General features: G+C 58.3%; 1 protein-coding gene across 1 annotated transcript in view; it reads left to right on the top strand.

Moving 5' to 3' along the window:
- The window catches only part of CDH22 (cadherin 22), a 66,880-nt gene that overhangs the window by 28,070 nt on the left and 20,279 nt on the right, over positions 1–18,531 (top strand). The window contains exons 4-7 of the mRNA XM_086702364.1: positions 1,580–1,747; positions 5,368–5,561; positions 8,275–8,528; positions 17,305–17,441. Of these exons, the coding sequence (XP_086558490.1) occupies positions 1,580–1,747; positions 5,368–5,561; positions 8,275–8,528; positions 17,305–17,441 (753 nt within the window). The remainder of the gene's footprint in view (positions 1–1,579; positions 1,748–5,367; positions 5,562–8,274; positions 8,529–17,304; positions 17,442–18,531) is intronic.

Below are 18,531 nucleotides of genomic sequence, written 5' to 3'. Positions count from 1 at the left end.
CCCCGTGTCTTTTCTGTCTCTTCTCTCTCGTCTTCTGCTCTTCCCCTCCTTCCAGCCCCCCGGGGCAGAGAGCACTGGTGGGCCCACCTTCCCCGTTCAGTCCCCGCCATCTGGGGCTGCAGAGCCTCAGCGGACAGACCAGCAGAGGCCCCGGGCCCTCCCCTCATCACCAGAAGGGCGCCCTGTTCCCAGTACCAGTGTCGGGGCGCAGCACCTGGGGCGGGTCAAGGAGGGCCTGCTCTGACCAGAATTGGGGTTGGTGGGGCGGGTGCTGCTACTGACATCTAGTGGGTAAGCGTTATGCCACCCAAAGCGGCCATCGCGCCAAGGTTGAGAATGCCCGTTCTTCGGGGAGGTATTGTATTTGTCCCATTTTACAGACAAGGAGGTTCAGAGGAAGGGATTTGCCCAAGATCACATGGCCAACAAATGGCAGATCTGGGATTTATCCCAAGTTCAGCTGCTTCTAAGACCCCTCTGACCTGGGGAAGACCATTCTCAGAGGGGTCATCAGCAGGGAGCCTATTGAGGGGACTGGGAGGCCGCCGATGGAGGGTCTGCACGGCTCTTGATCAGACAGACGACACATTTTCCGTATCTCCGTGCGATCCCATAAACGCAGGGCCACCTCCTAGATGCCCTCCCCCTGGCTCCCCCAGCCACACGTACAAATGCACACACACGCTGCAACCTCTCCCCTCGTTCTGTTGCCTGTATTGGAGTCTGGGGGCTGTCTGGGGACATCAGGAGCCGGAGATTGGGTTTTATGGGGCGCATCTTGGGGCTGCTGGTGCATGACTCCACCTGGCGCTCAGGCCCCGGGCACCACCTGTCACCACCTGGTCCTCGGCAGGTTGGACTGAGTGGCGGGGGAGGCTCTGAATGCCTCATCGACTCTCCCCTCCACTTTGGGCTCCCACTGGCAGGGAGACAAGAAGCTCGGCCTTCCGCTCGGCAGAATTAATCTTGCGGTCACCCCCATTCCTGCGGCCCCTGCCCCTCTTGCACTGACAGCTTGAAGGATCACCTGATCAGTGATCAGCTAGTGCCTGGACAGAGCATCTAGGGCCGGGCACAGGGACCCTAGGGCTGACTCCGGGGTGGAGAGGGGTGGGTGAAAATAAGAGTGCGCACTCGTAGCCGTGAGGGTGCACGTGCGTGGGCGTGTGTGCGATCTCACGTATGTTCTTGCGTGCGCTCTTATGTAAGCGTACGGGACGTACCCGGTGTGTGAATCCGGGTGAGTGAGTCGGTGCCCTGTAACACTCCGCGAGCCGCTGCTCCTTGCCTGGCTCTGGTGAGCGCCACCGACAGATGAAGAGCACATCTGTTTGAGCAGATGTGAGTGCGAGTTATCTGTACGAGCACATCTGCGTGAGCGCGTGGGGGAGCGTGTGCCCTCGTGCGCGCCGGCCGCTGGGCCTGCTTCTGGACATTGCCACCTCCGCGTCTTCTGCGCTCCCCTCCTGAACTTGCCCGAGCCCGGCCGCTGCCCGTGGCGGGGTCTCCGTGTCAGCCGCCAGCTCGTGGGGGGGGGGGGGGGGCGGGCATCCGTGGCCTCACTCTCACTCACCCACAGGCGTGATACGGACGGCCGTGCCCGACCTCGACCGCGAGAGCCAGGAGCGCTACGAGGTGGTGATCCAGGCCACAGACATGGCGGGCCAGCTGGGCGGCCTCTCGGGCTCCACCACCGTCACCATTGTGGTCACCGACGTCAACGACAACCCACCCCGCTTCCCGCAGAGTGAGTGAGGCCTTCCCAGGGGGACACGGTCACATCTGCATCTGCCCGGTAGACGCCCAGCACCTCTCCCGTCGGGCTGCCGTGGCGGGGGTCCTGGGGGTGTCCGTTCTTCCTTCCAGGCCACCAAGCGACCACATGACCTCATGCTTCCCCTTCGGCTTCGGCCAAAGGAAGGACTGGAATCTGTCTGTCTGTCCACCCAAGTCACCCACTTACCCCCAGGCCCCCGCCCATCGTGCTTCTTGCAGAGGAAGCCCTCAGAGTTGTCTGATTTCCCACGCGGCCACGTAACGCGGTTACCTTCCCACCCCTCACCTTGCTTCCTGCCGAGGCTGAGCCCCATCCGTCCACCTGCTCCAGCCCCTCGCTGGCCCGAGCGCAGACCCAAGTTTGCAAAGGGTAGGACTGGTGGGGGACACGGGGGTGCAGACAGCGACCACAGCCAGACCCAGGCCGAGGTCCACCCACGCTGCATGGAGAAGCTGAGGTCCGGGGTGACAGGCCCGTCCCCACAGTGAGCCCAGAGGACAGGACCCTGTTCTGGATTCTTTCCGCTCTCCGCCTCTCCTGGCACAACCGGGGATGGGAGGCTGGCTCCGTGGCCGAGTCCCTCACCTCCCCATCAGCCCAGCCAGCCCCTCTGTCCAGGCCTCGGCTGGGAGCTGCACTGGGGAAGCTACCGAAGGTGGCAGAGACTAAATGCCGCGGGGAGCCGGGCTGATCCCTATCGGAGAGTCATTACTTGAGGTCTGCTGCTCTCACATTAGGCCCGCCACAGGGGACTGACCCCCGTGAGATAAGGGAATCCAATCCCTTAGCTGAGAGCGCACCATCATCAGGGCCTAGCGCCTCAGCCCAGACTCAGAGTGGGGTGGGCAGAGCCTGGAGCCAGCTCTGTGTCGCTGGGGGGGGGGGGGGGGGGGGGGCAGGGAGCCCGGTGCGGAAACTGGCCCGCCCACTCCCCCGGCCCAGCCGCACTGCTGATGGGGGTGCTTGGAGGCAGCGTGGGGACGGGTGGGGACCTCCCAGTCTCATGCCCAGTTGGGCGGGGCTCTGTGCCAGCTCTGAGCCACAAGCAGTGGGGCAGAGCAGAGGAGAGGGCCCCCGGGCCCCCGGAAGACTCTCGTCTACTCATTCGCTTATTCATTCTTTCTCTCTTTTGAACATTTCTTTATTGTGAGCCACGCACCCAAATGGGAGGGTGTAAAATATAAATGGCCCGTTTGGCAAATAATTCTAAAGCGGACACTTCCCGCAACCACCCTTGAAGACCACCCCCGCCCCCGAAGCCTCCATGTGCCTTTCCTGATCATAACTCACCCCCACACCCCCTCCTCCAGAGTTAAGCACCATCTGCTTTTGAGATTGCCACCTCTTTGCTTTGGAGTCACTTGACCTATACACGCATCACCTGATGTCCCTCCTTAAGTTCACCTGTTTTTTTAACCTTATATAAACAGAATCCTACCATATAACCTGGTTGTGTCTTGCCCCCCCCCCCTTAAAATTCGTAGGTCATTCTTGTGGCTACAATGTATTCATTTTCATTGCTGGATCGTGTTCCACCATGTACCCATTCTATGTCCACGGACATTTGGTTTGTTTCCAGTTTGAGGCCATTATGAAGGATACTGCTGCATACGTTGTTGTACCTCGCTGAACATCTCCAAGTCGCGTTTTGCGTGCATTTCCCCAGTGTATGTACAGAGGAAGAGGGGAATAGCTGCCTCATGGGATGTACTCATCTTCAGCTTTACTAAATGAAGCCAGACTGTTCCCCCCACGAAAAAATGCACGCATCCGCTATAGGACATCCTCACCACGACTTGCTATGGTCAGACTCTTGAATCCGGGTTAACCCCGCGAGCGTAGACGAGTAACTCCTGCTCCTTTCCGTTCATTCACTCCCTAGTCACTCACACATTTCATTTATGTGACAGTTTGGTGTTCTGCCAGGCTTCGAGGACGCCTGATGAATAAGAGATACGGTTCCTGCCTTCCAGGAGCTCACACCCCAGACAGAGGAGAGAGGAGAGAGCAGCGAGAGAACAGGCAGAAAGGGAGAGGGAAATGAGGGAAGCCTTACCAAGCGGGATGAGCTTGGTGGCCCTGGGGCACAGGAGCAGAGCCTGGAGGTTAGTCTGAGAAGGCTCCCTGGAGGAGGGAACATTCAGGAAGACTGAAGGAAGGGTAGGAATTGGGGAGGGCGCAAGAGAAGGGAAAAGAGAGGGAGATAAGGCATTACAAGTACCTCGGGCAGGTCTGGGCTCGGGGAGAGGGAGGCTGAGGCTGCAGACTTGTGCAGGGGCCAGGCAGCAAGCGTCCTGTGGGGCAGGCCGGAGGTCTCGGACAGCCTCACCTCAGGGCAGCGGGAGCTATGGAAGGGATTCAAGCAGGGGAGTGGCACCATCAGCCTGTTTTAGAAAGAGCCCCGTGCCGGCTGTTGTGTGAGAATGAATCAGAGGCCGCCGTTTCACACAAGTCATCCAGGCTTGGGGACTCCAAGAGGCACATCCCCAGCTCCACGGCCCCTGCGTCACCTGCACTGGCCCAGCATTTCGCGAATGACCCTCATCTTGGCCTCAACTCTGGGACGAGAGCAGGGTACTGCTTGTGTCCCATCTGACCTCATTTCTTCTTGTTTCTGCTCTGCTTCTCCCCTCCAGCCACAACGGCCATCTTGCCATTCTTCAAACACGCCAGGCATTTACACCCACCTCAGGGCCTTTGCACCTGCCATTCCCTCTGTCTGGCATGCTCTTTCCCAAATATCTGCTTGGCCTACTCCCTCACCTCCCTCAGACTTTTGCAAAAATGTCATCTTCCCCGGGAGCCTTTCTTGATTCCCCTATTTAAAACTCCACACACACCCTCATCGGTATTCTCCATTCCCCTTCCCCTACTTTATTTTTCTCCAAAGCACCTATCACCATTTGATATACTGCCTGTTTTACTGATGTGATTGTTTGTGTCTTTCTCTTCCTGTTTAAGAGGAAGGCACTGAGAGCTGGGATTTGGGTCTGTTTTGCTTGTTGCCATAAGCCCGGTGCCTAGAACTGCATCTGAGATGTCGCAGGTGCTTAACAAATCTGTGGAAATGAAGGAATCAATGTCATGAACACCAACGGCAACAGAAAAATCAGCATGAAGCCCCACTACCGTAATATAGTTTGTTCCTGTTATCGAGCAGCCACCATGGGCCAGGCTCTGTACTGAGCACCTTTCAGGCTCCATCATCTCAGTTAATCGGGATAATGGCAGGGCTGTTAGGAAGACACTATCATTATTTCCATTCTACAGATGAGGACACCAAGGCTGAGGATTACACAGCCAGGGCTGACTCCAGAGCCTGGGCCTTGACCGCTGTGCTCCTCCGTGCCCCTCGTGGGCAGATGGGGAAACCGAAGCCCTCCAATCTGCAGGCACTTTCCCTAACCAATCAGCAAATAAACCCAGGGTCAGAATGAGGACCCTCCTCTTTGCACTGCCGCTTGCGAGCCCCTTGCAGACACTGTCCTCCCTGGAGCCCATCTGGACCCCCCCCCTCCTGTCCCCTAAAGCTGGTGGAAGTCAGGGTAGGGGCTGCTCCCCATCCCTGTTCACAGCTGTGTCCCCTACAGAGATGTACCAGTTCAGCATTCAGGAGTCGGCCCCCATCGGCACGGCTGTGGGACGAGTGAAGGCCGAGGACTCAGATGTGGGCGAGAACACAGACATGACTTACCACCTCAAGGAGGAGAGCGGCAGCGGCGGCCATGTGTTCAAGGTCACCACGGACAGCGACACTCAGGAGGCCATCATTGTAGTGCAGAAGGTGTGCCCCCCCCCCCGCCCCCGCCGCCTCCTCGAGGGACAGGGGAGGCAGACCCAGGGTGGCCAGGTCTGGGAGGCCTCAGAGCAGCCAGACAGCCCCACCCCACTCGGCTCCAGAGATGAGGTCGCTCCACAGACCCAGGACCAGCCTGGGGAAACAGTGATGGCACCGGTCCCATTCTGCAAATGAGAAAATGAGGCCCAGAGAGGATACGAGGCTTGTGCAGGTTGCACAGCTAGTTACGCGAGCCAGGATTCAAACCAGATTTGGCTCTGTGCTCGTGTAATCACTGCCACGGGCTCCTTCGAGTCCACACCCTTCACTCTCATCATTTCCTTTAATTCTCGTGTTTCCCTCTGAAGAGACTTCAGTCCTTCGGCCCATTTTTGCCAGTGAGAAAACAGAGGCTCAGAGGGGTAAAAGGGCTGGCCCAGGGTCACACCAGGAGGGGGCAGAGTCCGGATTTGAACCCCGGTTGGTCTGGTCACTCCAGGATGGGATGCTCGCTCCCTGCCCTTGTCCAGAAGCTAGCTCTCCCCCCACTCAGCCAGATTGTGTCGCCCTAAATCTGCTGCTGTCAGCCTGGGTCCTGCCTTCTGGGACCCACAGCAACACCTGCCCCGAGGGCCCTTCTTTCACTCAATGAGCATCTAACGACCTGCTCCCTACCTGGCCTCCAGGGTGTGAAAAGAGAAGACCCCCAGTTTCTCCAGCTACTTCCCATAAGATTAAAATATAATAGCTATTACTGCTAATAATAAAGTGTAGACTGTGTGCTAGGCACTCTTCAACTGCTTTTCATGTATTAACTTATTCGATCCCTAGGGTACTATTATTGCCCGTTTTATAGATGAGAAACTGAGGCCATGAAAATTCAATAATCTGCATCCAAGGTCACGTACCTTGCAGAGCAGAGTAGGGCTATGAGCCCAGGCAGTCTGGCTCCAGAATCCACCCTTTTTTTTTTTTTAATAATTTTTAAAGATGTTTTTATTTATTTGGGGCGGGGGGAGGGACAGAGAGAGAGGGAGACAGAGATTCCAAAATAGGACCCACGCTGTCAGCGTGAAGTCCGACATGGGGCTGGAGTCCACAAGCCATAAGATCACGACTGAGCCATCCAGGCACCCCACACTTTTTTTAAATGTTTATTTATGTATTTGGGGGGCAGGTGCAGAGAGAGAGGGGAGGGGAGAGAGAGAACCCAAGTAGGCTCTGTGCTGCCAGCACAGAGCCCGCTGTGGGGCTCAATCTCACGAACCCGGTAAGATCAAGGCCTGAGCCGCAATCAGGAGTGGGATGCCTAACCAACTGAGCCACCCAGGCGCCCCCAGGATCTACCCTTTTAAGCTTACATGGCTTTCAGTCTTCTGAGCTCCATTTGTCCTCACTGGAAGATGAGCCCATTTCACAGATGGGGACCAGCATCACAGAGCAGCAGAGTCAGGTCCCAAGTCCCGCCTCTGCATTTGCTCTCATCCCCAGGCTGCTCCTAATCCCCTCCCCCCATCCCAGGCCCCTCCCACCTGCTCCAGCCCTGGCGCCTGAGGCGTCTCTGTGGAGTCACGCTGGCTCGGGGAGCGGAGCCCATGCCTGATTGATGGCCTGGCTCCAAAGCCCATCGCTCACTCACAGGCTCGGCTACCGCCAGCCTCCCTGCGTCCTGATTTCCCAGGCAACAGGACAGAGGACGGAGGTGGTCTTTTTGCTGCTGGAGAAGGTGCGGGGGGGGGGGGGGGGGGGGATGTTCTGAGAGAAACGGAGGGTCGCTACGCACAGGGCAGGTCCCCAGGAAGGTTACCCTTGCCACTCAGCTCCCCCCACACTACTGAGGTGGCTGAGCTCCGCCACTGTGATTTCTCTTTGCTGTAAGGCGTTGTCTTTAGAAGGCCGGAGCGGACACACAGCCCTGGAGCTCATTCATCAGAAGGTCACCCATTAGTACTCCCTGATGAGAAGCAAGGCTCAGCGTGGGTTTAGCCAGATTTCCAAGGAAAGCTCTAAGGCAGCCTGGCTTATCAGGCTCAACTCACACATTAGTTGCTGCTGCCTACACAGCACACCGGGGGAATGTCTCTTTAACCCTCACAACTGAGGCCCAGAGAGGCTAAATAGATGGCCCACAGACACACAGCGAGTCAGCCGCGGAACCAGTGCGCTGTCCTCTCCCGTGAGGAGGGGCAGGACTCGAGAGCTGCGCTGGCTCCGGGTTTGAATCCTGCTTCTGCCGGTGACTAAGTGACCTTGGGCGAAGTTACAGAACCTTCTGGGCCTCCACGTGCTCCTGTGTAAAATGAGAGAATCACAACCCAAGCCTCTTAGGGATGTTGTAAAATCAGATGAGTTAATGTATTTAAAGCACTGGTGTCTAGTAAGTGCTTCGTGAATTAATACATGAATCAAATGCCCCAACATTCTGTGCTGGGAGGCGGGAAGTTGGGGGGGGGGGGGCAGTGGCCTTTAGCCCTGATGGGCTGTGTGTCCCTAGGCAAGACTGTCCCCTGCCGTCTCACTTTGCCCACCTGCGACCAGGGAAGGTTGGTCTGGGTCTCCAACCGCTGGTTCCTTGGTGCAGTCCATTACTCGGGCTCCCCGGCAGGGTCGACGTGACCTTGGGCCAGCCCCGCCCCCTCTGGGCCCGCCTCCCTCGCCTCCTCTCCCGACGCGGACCCCACCCGGCCCCCCTCACCCGCCCTCTGCTCCCTCCCCGCAGCGCCTGGACTTCGAGTCCCAGCCCGTGCACACCGTGGTCCTGGAGGCCCTCAACAAGTTCGTGGATCCCCGCTTCGCTGACTTGGGCACGTTCCGCGACCAGGCGATCGTGCGCGTGGCCGTGACCGACGTGGACGAGCCCCCCGAGTTCCGGCCGCCCTCCGGCCTCCTGGAGGTGCAGGAGGACGCGCAGGTGGGCTCCCTGGTCGGCGTGGTGACGGCGCGGGACCCCGACGCCGCCAACCGGCCCGTCCGGTGAGACCCCCGCCCGGGGCCACGCCTGCTGCCTGCTATCCCGCCACCGCCCCGCGGACAGACTGCGGGCACAGGGGGAGGGGCGGGGGGGGGGGGGAGAGAAGGAGGGTGGACACAGAGACCAAGGAAACAGTTGTGAGAACGGTCACCGAGAGGCAAGGGACTCAGGACAAGGAGGGAGACCCAGGAGCGACAGACGCCGCAGAGTGAACCGGGCTCAGCCCCTCTCCTCTGTCTATACTGGCTCCCTCGGTGCCCTCAGCCTATCCATCCACATGCCTATGACCCCCGATTCCACACTCTTGCTCACCTGGCCATCTGGCTCCCCTAGGCACCCCAGACTTCACCATGTTCAGCTCCAGGTCTCTCCACCCAAAGAAAACAAAAACATAAACACCCTAACAGTTCAGATCAAAAATGTTGGAGACCCCCTGACTCCCGCCTCTCTCTCACACCTCCCTCCGAACCACCGGCACGTCCCCGCCATCCCCGCTTTAGCAGGCTATCCAGAATCCGACCGCCTCTCTCCACGTCTGCTGCTACCCCCATTCCTGAACTTCCCCCTACCCCGCGCTGGTCTCCCTGCTTCTGCCCCGCCCCCTCTTTAATCCGGAACTGGCCCGGGAGGCTCACGATCCTGCCCAAACAGAAATCAGAGCACCGCCCTCCTCTGCTCAGAGCCTCCCCGCCCCCCCCCCCACCACCACCCAGAGGCGCCCATCTGGCTCAGAATAAAAGACCAAGCTCTCACAATGACCCCCAGAGCCATGAGCTCTGTACCCTCTCTGACCCTTGCTCCCATGGCCCTGCTTCCTAGTTCTCTGCTCAGCCACACTAGCCCCCTCACAGCCCCACAGATGTACCAAGCTCACTCTCGGCCTCCGGGCCCTTTGTGACTGTTGATTCCTCTGCCTAGAATGTTCCCCTCCTTAGTACCCCCGCAATCTGTCGTCTTACTTCCCCCCGGTCTTTGCTCGGCACCCCCCCCCAACCCCCAGCCCCACCACATCACGATCTGACATACGACCTGTTTTTCTGACTACTTTGCGTGTCTCCGTTCCACTATAAGATAAGCTCCGTGAGGGTAGGGGATTCTGTTTACCCTCAGGGCCTAGCCTGACGCCCAGCACTCAGTGGACACTCACTGCCTGCATGGTGAGTGACTGGAATAGAAAAGCAGACAAAGACTGAGAAAAGAGACAGAGAGAGACTCAAGGGGATGGGGAGAGACCCCCAATGGGAGGAGGAGGCCAGAGAGAGGGGGGAGCCAGTGGAAAGAGGGGGAGTACCTAAAAGAGGCAGAGGGCCTACCTGACAATGTAGAGACAGCGGAGATTTGCTGAGAAAGCCAGAAAGGGGAAGAAAGAGAAACAGACACAGGGAGAGAGAGGGGCGAGCAGGGAGGGAGGCAGGAGGGTCCAGGGGAGGGGATGCTGCAGCTCTATCGGTGTCCCTGACTGTGACCCAAGCTGGAAGAAGGTCGGACAGAAGAGAAGGGAAGAGAGGCTGCAGCAGAAACTGATCCAGAGGACGTCAGGGGGTAGGGGCAATGGCCATTGTTGGACAGACAGGAAGGAGATTCCTGAGCTCCCTGCTTCCTCCCTGAAATCCCTGTACATAATCAGTAAGTAGTCCCTGAACCAACTATGTGGCTGAGCAGTGAAGAGAGGGAGAAAGGAGGTTAGTTTGAGGATCTCTGCATTACACAATTCCGGATGGGTAACATTCTCATCACCATCCATGGGAATGGTTCTCTGAGTTGTACAGTGCACAGCCTGTGCAATCTTACATGGCGGCCCTGGGTGAGGACGCAGAGAGGCCATCCTGCCACTGTCTGTGGGCTCCCAGACTGGGAAATGCCCTCAGGGGTCTTAAAAGACCTCCTTGGAGGAGGCAGGAAACTAACCGAGCTGGTCCCTGCGTATGGTCAGGTGTAAATACGAGGTGAAGGGCATTCCAGGCAGAGGAACAGCATGTGCAGACAGATGGAGGCAGAGGAGTGGTAGATGTGCTGGAGAAGAGCAGCTGTGATGGCTACAGTGGACTGAGGGAGACGAGGCAGCAAAAGCCAAGTCTGACAGGCCTCGAGGGCCTCTGTCCAGAGGTCCTGGGCCGTCCCTGCCCTCCTCACTGCCAGAGCCGTCCTGCCGCCTCTGAGCTCCTCTGTTGCCCTTCCGCCCAGGCATCTGGCGGCATCTCCCTAGCCTCTGGCTGGACCGCAGACCTCTCCCAGGAGGGAATCGTCACCCACGTTTGGGAGGAAACTGAGGGCCAGGCCGGGGAGGAGGTGCCCCCGGAACCTTCCCAGGGAGTTGAGAGCCAGGAGTAGGAGCTGAGTCCTTGCCTCCCAGGTTAGTGCTCCTGTCTGCCTGCTCCCCTCCCCTGCAGTGTGGCTCTCACACCCCCTCTTAGTCTCCCCCCTCCTCCCTCCCTTGGCTTCCCTTTCCTCCGGCTTTTATCTGCTCGGAAAGGGCCAACTTTGAAACCAGCTTCTCACCTTCTTTCATCTCTCTTTGCTGGCCCCTTCCCTGGGGCTCCTCAGCGAGGAGGAGCTCGAGACAGGTCCAATTTAACACCACAAACATTTACCCAGCTCCTCCTCATGCCCGCCCGGCCCTGAGCCAGGCCCGGGGAAGCTGACTCAGCCAAGGGCAGAGCTGGGGAGGAGCACCCCCGTCTACAGAGGACAGACATGGAAACAAGAGGCCGGTGAGGTGCCACTGAGAGACAGAAGGGCTCCTCATGGGACCCACGTACTGCCCAGAGCCCAGCTTGTATCCCAGCTCCTGATCTCTAAGGGTCAGCGACTCAAGTCACCACCTACACGTTGAGTCAAGGGGGAAACAAAGGTAAAAAAAAAAAAACCTCTTCCCCGGACGCATAGAGTCTGCCTTCTCCCGGGGCGGGGACACAGTCTACAAGTAGTGAAGCATTCGTTGACAGTCTTGAAATAATTGCTGAGAAGAGCTATGAAGGGAGTAAACAGGGTAATGGGATAAGGAGGGTTGGGGCAGCAGGGGCTACTATAGAATGAGTAATTGAGGAGTTGGCAGATGAGCTGAGATCAGATAAAGAGAGAGGCCGACCTGTGAAGCTGTGAGGAAGAGCGGTCAGGTTCAGGTGGAGGGAACAGCGAGTGCAAAGGTCCTGAGGCAGGGGCAGCTTGGTATGTTCCTGGAGGTGAAGACATTAAGTGGTGTCCTGGGAGATTTTGCCTACCACATTAGGCACCTGGGGAATGCAGAGGTGCAGATACACAGAGTGATAGCTTCCTGAGTTCAGCACTGGGAAGAGTGGACAGTGCCTCGCATTGTGGCATTTCCCCCTCAGGAGGAATCATACTGGTTTTACAGAGGGAGCTGAAGCACAGAGAGGAGAAGTGACTCTCCCAGTGTCATGCCGCTTGAAAGAGGAAGGAATGGTTTAACCCATTATTGTCAGCTTCTTGAGTCCAGCCTCCGGTTCGTGTCCACCCCTGCTTCTTACTCTCTGTGTGGTTAGGTGTGCTCCCCTGTGCGGAAGGCACAGAGGCGAATCAGACGCGGGCCGACAGGAGGGCTAGGCCCCCACGTGAAGGCATCTAGTGACAGATCTAAGTCCCAGTGGTCTTGGCCTGAGGCAGGGGCTGGGGGAGTACAGAACTCCATGGAAGGGCAAGTAATCGGTGCGCGCCACGGAGGGGAGTGAGCCCAGGCTTCCCCAGAAGGCCCCAGAGCGAGGCTGAAGAGGCGAGATTGGACCAGGGAGAGGGCGCTCCAGGTTGGGGTGACGGGGAGCGCCGGGCGATAGGAACAGAGCCATGGAGCCAGGAGGTTAAGTCCAGCCGCAGGATGATTAGCTGGACGAGCTCGTGTCAGGGTGTGCGGCGATGAGGACAGAGGGGCACTTGGGACAGGCTGGGAAGGACCCTGAACGTCAGGCGAAGCAGTAGGACTCTGTGCTTAGGCGATGGGAAGCCTTGGAAGCTTTGGAGGGAGGAAGGACGGTGCTCGGATGGGCTCATCTCTGAGGGGCAGAGAGGCCCTTGATCAGCCCAGCATAGCCCTACAGCCCGGCGGGTCTCCCTTGAACACTGAAAACAGCCAAGCCCACACCGCACCAGAGGGAGCAAATATCTCATTTCCTCCCAGCTCTCCACAGTGGGGTGCGGCAGAAAGTACGTAGGCTCTGGAATCGAAGAGGGCCTGGCTCGGAATCCCAGCTCAGTTATAGAACCGTGGGAAAATCACTGGACCCACGGCGAGCCCCAGTTTTCCCATCTCTAAAATGGGCATCACGATAGTACCTGCCTCATTCTTTTACTCAAAAAAAAAAAAATAGGTATTAAATGTCTCCTGTGTCCTACTAGGTTCCGTGCTTGGCGTTCCCAGGGTTGGAGGGAGGCTTGTTTGGCACATAGTAGGTCCTCAGGAAATGGACATTACTATTTTTCTTCGTGGCCTGGCCACCCGTTTCTACCCTTCATTCCGCAGCCAGTACTAACCACATACGAATTCCCAGGCATCATGTGTGGGCTTTAAGTGGGTGTCTTAAGCCGGGGCTGGGGAGGGGGGCAGGGTGTGGGCGGGTAGGAGAGAAAGAGTCACAGACAGGGTGGAGGGGGCAGAGGGGACTCCCTGCTGGCGGGTGGGGGAGCCCCTTTTGCATCTGAAGAGATTCTCCCTCCAGTAGCTCCGTCATTCATTCAGCCTCCTACCGAGCCCACCGGGGAGCGCTGGGCAGGCCATACACGCGGGAGCCTCAGCCTTTCGTGTTTATCGTGCCTGTGTGCGCTGTCTATGCAGATAGTTACCTGGAGAAAAACCACGTGCACACCGGGGCCAGGAAGCAGTACCCTCCCCCCTCCTCCCACCCTTAACCTTGACGACAGCGGCAGTTGGGGCTGTTAGAGTGTGTGGGAGTGCCCGCAGGTGTACCCGGCTGGCCCTGAGGGGCGTGTTCTTAAGACCTGAGGCCCTGGACCCGTGTGGGTTGGGAACCTGGCTCTGCCACTACGCAGCCCTTTCGACCCAGGGCAAGGCGTCCGGCTTCTGAGAGCCCAGTTTCCTCATCTGCGACATGGGGGTGATAAGAGTACCCGGGAAGATCTGAGGAGCTCACGCGTGTAAAGCCCGCCCGCAGGCCTGGCAAAAAGCATCAGAGCTGACTCACCGGGCACGCGGCAGGTGCCCAGTGCTCTCGCGAGTGTTGTGCTGCTAGTCGCTTGTCTCTAATCCTCGCAGTCAGCAGTAAGGCAGGTATTGATAGTATCTCCATTCTTAAGAGGAGGAAACTGAAGAACAGAGAGATTAAGTGATTTACCCAAGGCCACACAGCTAGATTTCAAACGAAGGCCGCTGGGCACCAGATCGGCACTGCAGACCTCCATCCCGGGGCCTCCCCTGCACGCGTGCACAAGCGTGCACACGCACGCGCACGCACACTAGCTGACACCTACCCACACTCTCTCGCTGCGCTTCTCCACCCACACCTGTGCTGCTTCTCCTTCCTGCCCTCCAGGCCCCGGCGGACTGAACCAGGAGCAGGACCTTCCAGACTCACAGCTGCCTCCTGCCCTTCTCAGCCCACTGGCAATACTCTGGGCCGTCCATACAGGGTGCCTCCCACAACCCCCCCCCCCAACCCAGAGCACACGGACCACATTCTGGGTGGGAGGGGCTCCTGCGTACCCCTTACCAGACGATTCTGAATAATAATTAGAATAACAATAGTTCCCTCTCACGGAGTAATTTTCCTAGAGCTCAGCTAGGCACCTTATCCCCCAGCTAGGCATTTAATCCTCCCAGCAACTCGCAAGGTAGGATTATCATTTCCATTTTGCTCAAAATTAAGGTTCAAAGATGGAAGTGACTTGTCAGGGGCATCGTAGACTTGGACCCACACCCAGGGCTAAGCGGCTGCCTCTCTCGAGTGTTTGCTTTTCCAACAGCACAGCAGTATCTCTCTCTCTCTCTCTCTCTCTCTCTTTCTCACACACACACACACACACACACACACACACACACACGGTTTCCACCCACAACACAGACCAGCCGCACAACTCATGCACCTACACGTGAGGTCCACAAGCCTCCCCCCTCCCGCCCCCCTCCCCATGTTTGCCAGGTTGTGCTCCCTGCCTCCTGCCGCGCCCCTCCACCCCTCCCTCCCGCTCACTGGCTGGCTTCTTGAGCTGGAACAAAACCACCTGGGCTCAGCCAGCCACGCTGACCTGCAGCCCCAAGTCTTTTGCTGGTTAATGGCAGGTCCCTGCGGCCCGCCCCACGGCCTTGGGAACAGCTGCCTCCACTTAGATTCCAGCCGCCCCTTCCCCTCCAGGAGGGAACAAAAAGAGAGAAGCTGGGAGGAGAGAGAACAGGAGGGAGGTCTGAGCAGGAAGGGGAGAAGCAAGAAGGTGGTAGGCATCCTTCCACAAGCTCTCACACCCGGCTCCCCCCAGTGATCAGGAGCCCCAGGCTGTGCAGGCCTTAGGCCTTCTCCTGGACTCTGTTCTCCCACCGGTAAAACCAAGAGGAGGTTCCTTCCAGCTGAGCTGACACTCAGAGGTTGGTTCTTCCTCCTCTGGACCCAAACATCTGTCAGGGCCAGACTGGGGGCAAAGGGGACCTGAGGCGCCGTGCTTCGCAGTTTTGGATGGTTCAACGAGCTAAAAAGAACTCTGGGTATAGAGTCCCCAGTATGGGTACAAATTCCAATTCTGTGACAGTCCCTGTGCAATTTTAGGCAGGGTCATCACTAGCCCACATGGCATCTTTGCATAAATAAGGAAAAAAATCCCTCTCTGAGAAGATACTCCCTCAGCTAGGACACGTGGCTTGGCAAGCTGAACACTGACTGGTTAGACTTTCACTCCGCTTCACCCCTTCAGCCTGGTACCTTTGTGCAGGACACAGCCTGCACAACCGTACGTGGCAGTCCTAAGCTTGGCAAGTTTCCTCTCTGAGCCCCAGTGTCTTCCTCTGTAAGACGGGGGAGATCCCATCAGCATCACAGGATGCTAGGTGGTCACCTCATCTATCTCGTTTTGCCCTTTTATCCCCGGGACGTAGCACAGAGGAGGCACTCAATGTCTGGGCGTAAAGGAACGCACAGAGAGCTGGCTGCAGGAAAAGCAGGCTACAAACTATTAAGTGCTGTCTAGTGGAAGGAAGTGTCATCTTAGGTCACTTTCACCCGGGTCAGGAGGGCCCAGGTTGGTCAGGGGCAAGGAGGAGGTGGGTTTAGCAGCTGAGGGACAGGAAGGAGAGTTAGTGGGGGCTGGGGAGCCTGGCTGTAATGCCCACTATCCCCACAGGCACAGCCTTTTATAGTTGGTCACACAGTTTGCCTTCGCTGCCTTTGCCCCCATCCTAGTAACTATGCAAAGAATAAGGGCTGTCACCTATGCCCAGTCCCGTGAATTAGCTCCTCTAACCCACACCGGTGTGAGGTGAGTATAAATCACCCGTTTTCCAGATAAACAGAGGCCAAGGAGGTCAGTGACTTGTCCAAGGTCACACCGGTAGAGGAGGTAGGCCAGGATTCAAACCCAGCTCTGTCTCAGACCCGTCAGTTCCACTGGGTGTCATCATTCCCATTTAACAGATGAAGAAACGGAGGCCCCCGAAAGTTTGGTAATGCAGCTAAGCCCCACTGAAGGGTCCACCTCGGGACTTTGTGCCTCCAGCAGGGGGCGTTTCTCGTGTCCTCACCTTCCTGGGCCTCAGTTTCCCTTCTCGGAGATGGGGAAAGGGCCCCTCTCCGCCCTGTGGGAGGGGCCTGGCGGCTCAGGCTGAGCCCCGCCCTGCCGAGCTTCTTTGTCCTCGTCGCACAATGCGCCCTTGCTTGGCATTCGAGGCCTTTGTGGGCCGCGCAGCCCGGCGGCGCCCCCCGCCCGCGTTATCAGCGCCGGGAAGCGGCGGCCGGAGCTGGCGGGGCCTCTCTGGGCCGCCGCCCGAGACATGTGTTGGACACGGGCCTTTCAGGCCTGGAGCCGCCGCACAAAGGCCCGGGAAGAAGGCGGAACAAAGGGCTTTTTCACGCGGCAACTGAAAAGCCTCAGATTAGCTCGCGCGTGCTGCGCAGGCGGGGAGGGGCCGCCGGCCACCCCCCCACCCCCACTCCCACCCCCACCGCCGCCCAGACCCCTCGCCACCGCACTCGCTCAGCCCGGGTCCCTGGGCCGAGGCCTCCACGCCGACCCCCTCTTTCCTGCTCCGAATTCCCCTCCCCACCCCCCCGGACACGTCCAAGCCCTGAATTCTGCGCCCGGGGGGGGGGGCCGGGGCCACGCTCTGCCTGCTTCCCCGTTCTGCGCGTTTGGCACCGTTTGCCATTCTCTGAACAATCTCTGCCCGCCATTCTCGGAAGGATTCTTTGCACCTCTGTTCCCTCCCCGCCCGGACTGCCTGCCCCGCCCCCTTGACAAGCCCAATTCTAGGGTCACCTCTTATGGAAAGATGATAGAATGTGCAGTGGGTGCTTTAGCGCTGTGCCAGGGGCTTTGCCCGCTTCCAGCCCTCACAGCTGTGGGGTGCAAATTATTAGCCCCATTACCCAGCTGCGGAAACTGAGGCTCAGAAAGGTTGAGGGTGCCCGCGGTCACACAGCAGGTACCGGTGCAGCAGAGATCCAAACCCAGATCCCTTTCCACCCCTCCTCTGTTGGAAAGAGTGTCTCTGCTCCCGGGGTCTCCCTGGCAGGTGGTCCCTCTTTTAGGGTGGGTTGGAGGGGACATGGGCATGGGCTCCACCTGATGCCAGGACACCTCCAATCAGCCCCTCCCTGCCTCCCTCAGGTACGCCATTGACCGTGACTCGGATTTGGATCAGATCTTTGATATCGATGCGGACACGGGCGCCATCGTGACGGGCAAGGGGCTGGACCGCGAGACCGCGGGCTGGCACAACATCACGGTGCTGGCCATGGAGGCTGGTGAGCCGGGGGGGGGGGGGGGGGGGGGGGGGGGGGGCGGATATGGTGGGGGAGGGACGAGGGCAGAGTGAGGGGCGGGGCTGAGGCGGGGCAAAGAGAAAGAAACCCAGCGCTGATGGCTGAGTTGCAGGAGGCAAAAGCTGATGGGCAGGAGCAAAGACCTGGGAAGGATCCCAAGCTGAAAGGCGAAGAGCCGGTCTTGAAGCTGGCTTCCTTCTTTGAGCATTTATTGAGCACCCATTACATACGAAGCCCTGTTTTAGAGGCTGGGGATACAGCCCTGAACAAGACAGAAAAGCTCCTGTCTTTGTGGGGGAGGGCTAGACTGTCAGCAAACTGATGGAAAGGGTGTACATATGTCAGATGTGTGAAGGGCTAGTAAGAAACCGGGAAGGAAGGCCAGGGAAAGGGACTGGGAAGAAGAGGGTGTTGTTGCTCTTAGAAGAAGGCCTCCCTGAGAAGGAGACATCTCAACAGAGACCTCACTGAAGTGAAGGAGTCGGGCCCATGTCTAAGGGAAGAGTGTTCTAAGGGCAGAGAACAGCCAGTGCAAAGGCCCTGAGGTAGTAGTTTGCCCAGCACGTTGGAGGAACAGCGAGGAAACCAGCATGGTTGGTGAGGGGCAGAGTGATCAGCCATTGTAAGGTCTTTGGACTCGACTCTAAATGAGGTGGGAATCACGGGATGGTGTCGCCATTTGAGCCAAGGAGGGGCCATTGCCTGACGGGATACCTCTGGTGGCTGCTCGAGAATAGACTGGGGGCTGAGGGGGAAAGCAGGAGCTCAGCTGGAAGTTAAATGTGACAGTGGCCTGGGCCAGGGCGATCAGCCACGGAGGGTGCGAGATGTGATCAGCTTTGGGAGACAGGCTGAAAATGGCGCCACACAATGACCGACGTGGAGGTAAGAGATGGAGAGGGGTCCAGGACTACTCTGAGGTGCTTGGCCTGGGTTTCTGGAAGAGGGCGTGTGTGCGTGGGCAACCGGGGAGGAGTGTGGGCTGGGAGGGAAAAGGGGGGGGTGTCTATGCATGGGGTCCAGATAAGTAAGGCCATGGAAGTGAGGAGCTAAGAGCGCAGGGGTTGACAGA

The sequence above is a fragment of the Puma concolor genome, chromosome A3 (assembly GCF_028749965.1).
Source record: "Puma concolor isolate L17-30 chromosome A3, mPumCon1.1.hap2, whole genome shotgun sequence".
Taxonomy (NCBI): Eukaryota; Metazoa; Chordata; class Mammalia; order Carnivora; family Felidae; genus Puma; species Puma concolor.
This window is presented reverse-complemented; position numbering and strand designations above follow the sequence as displayed.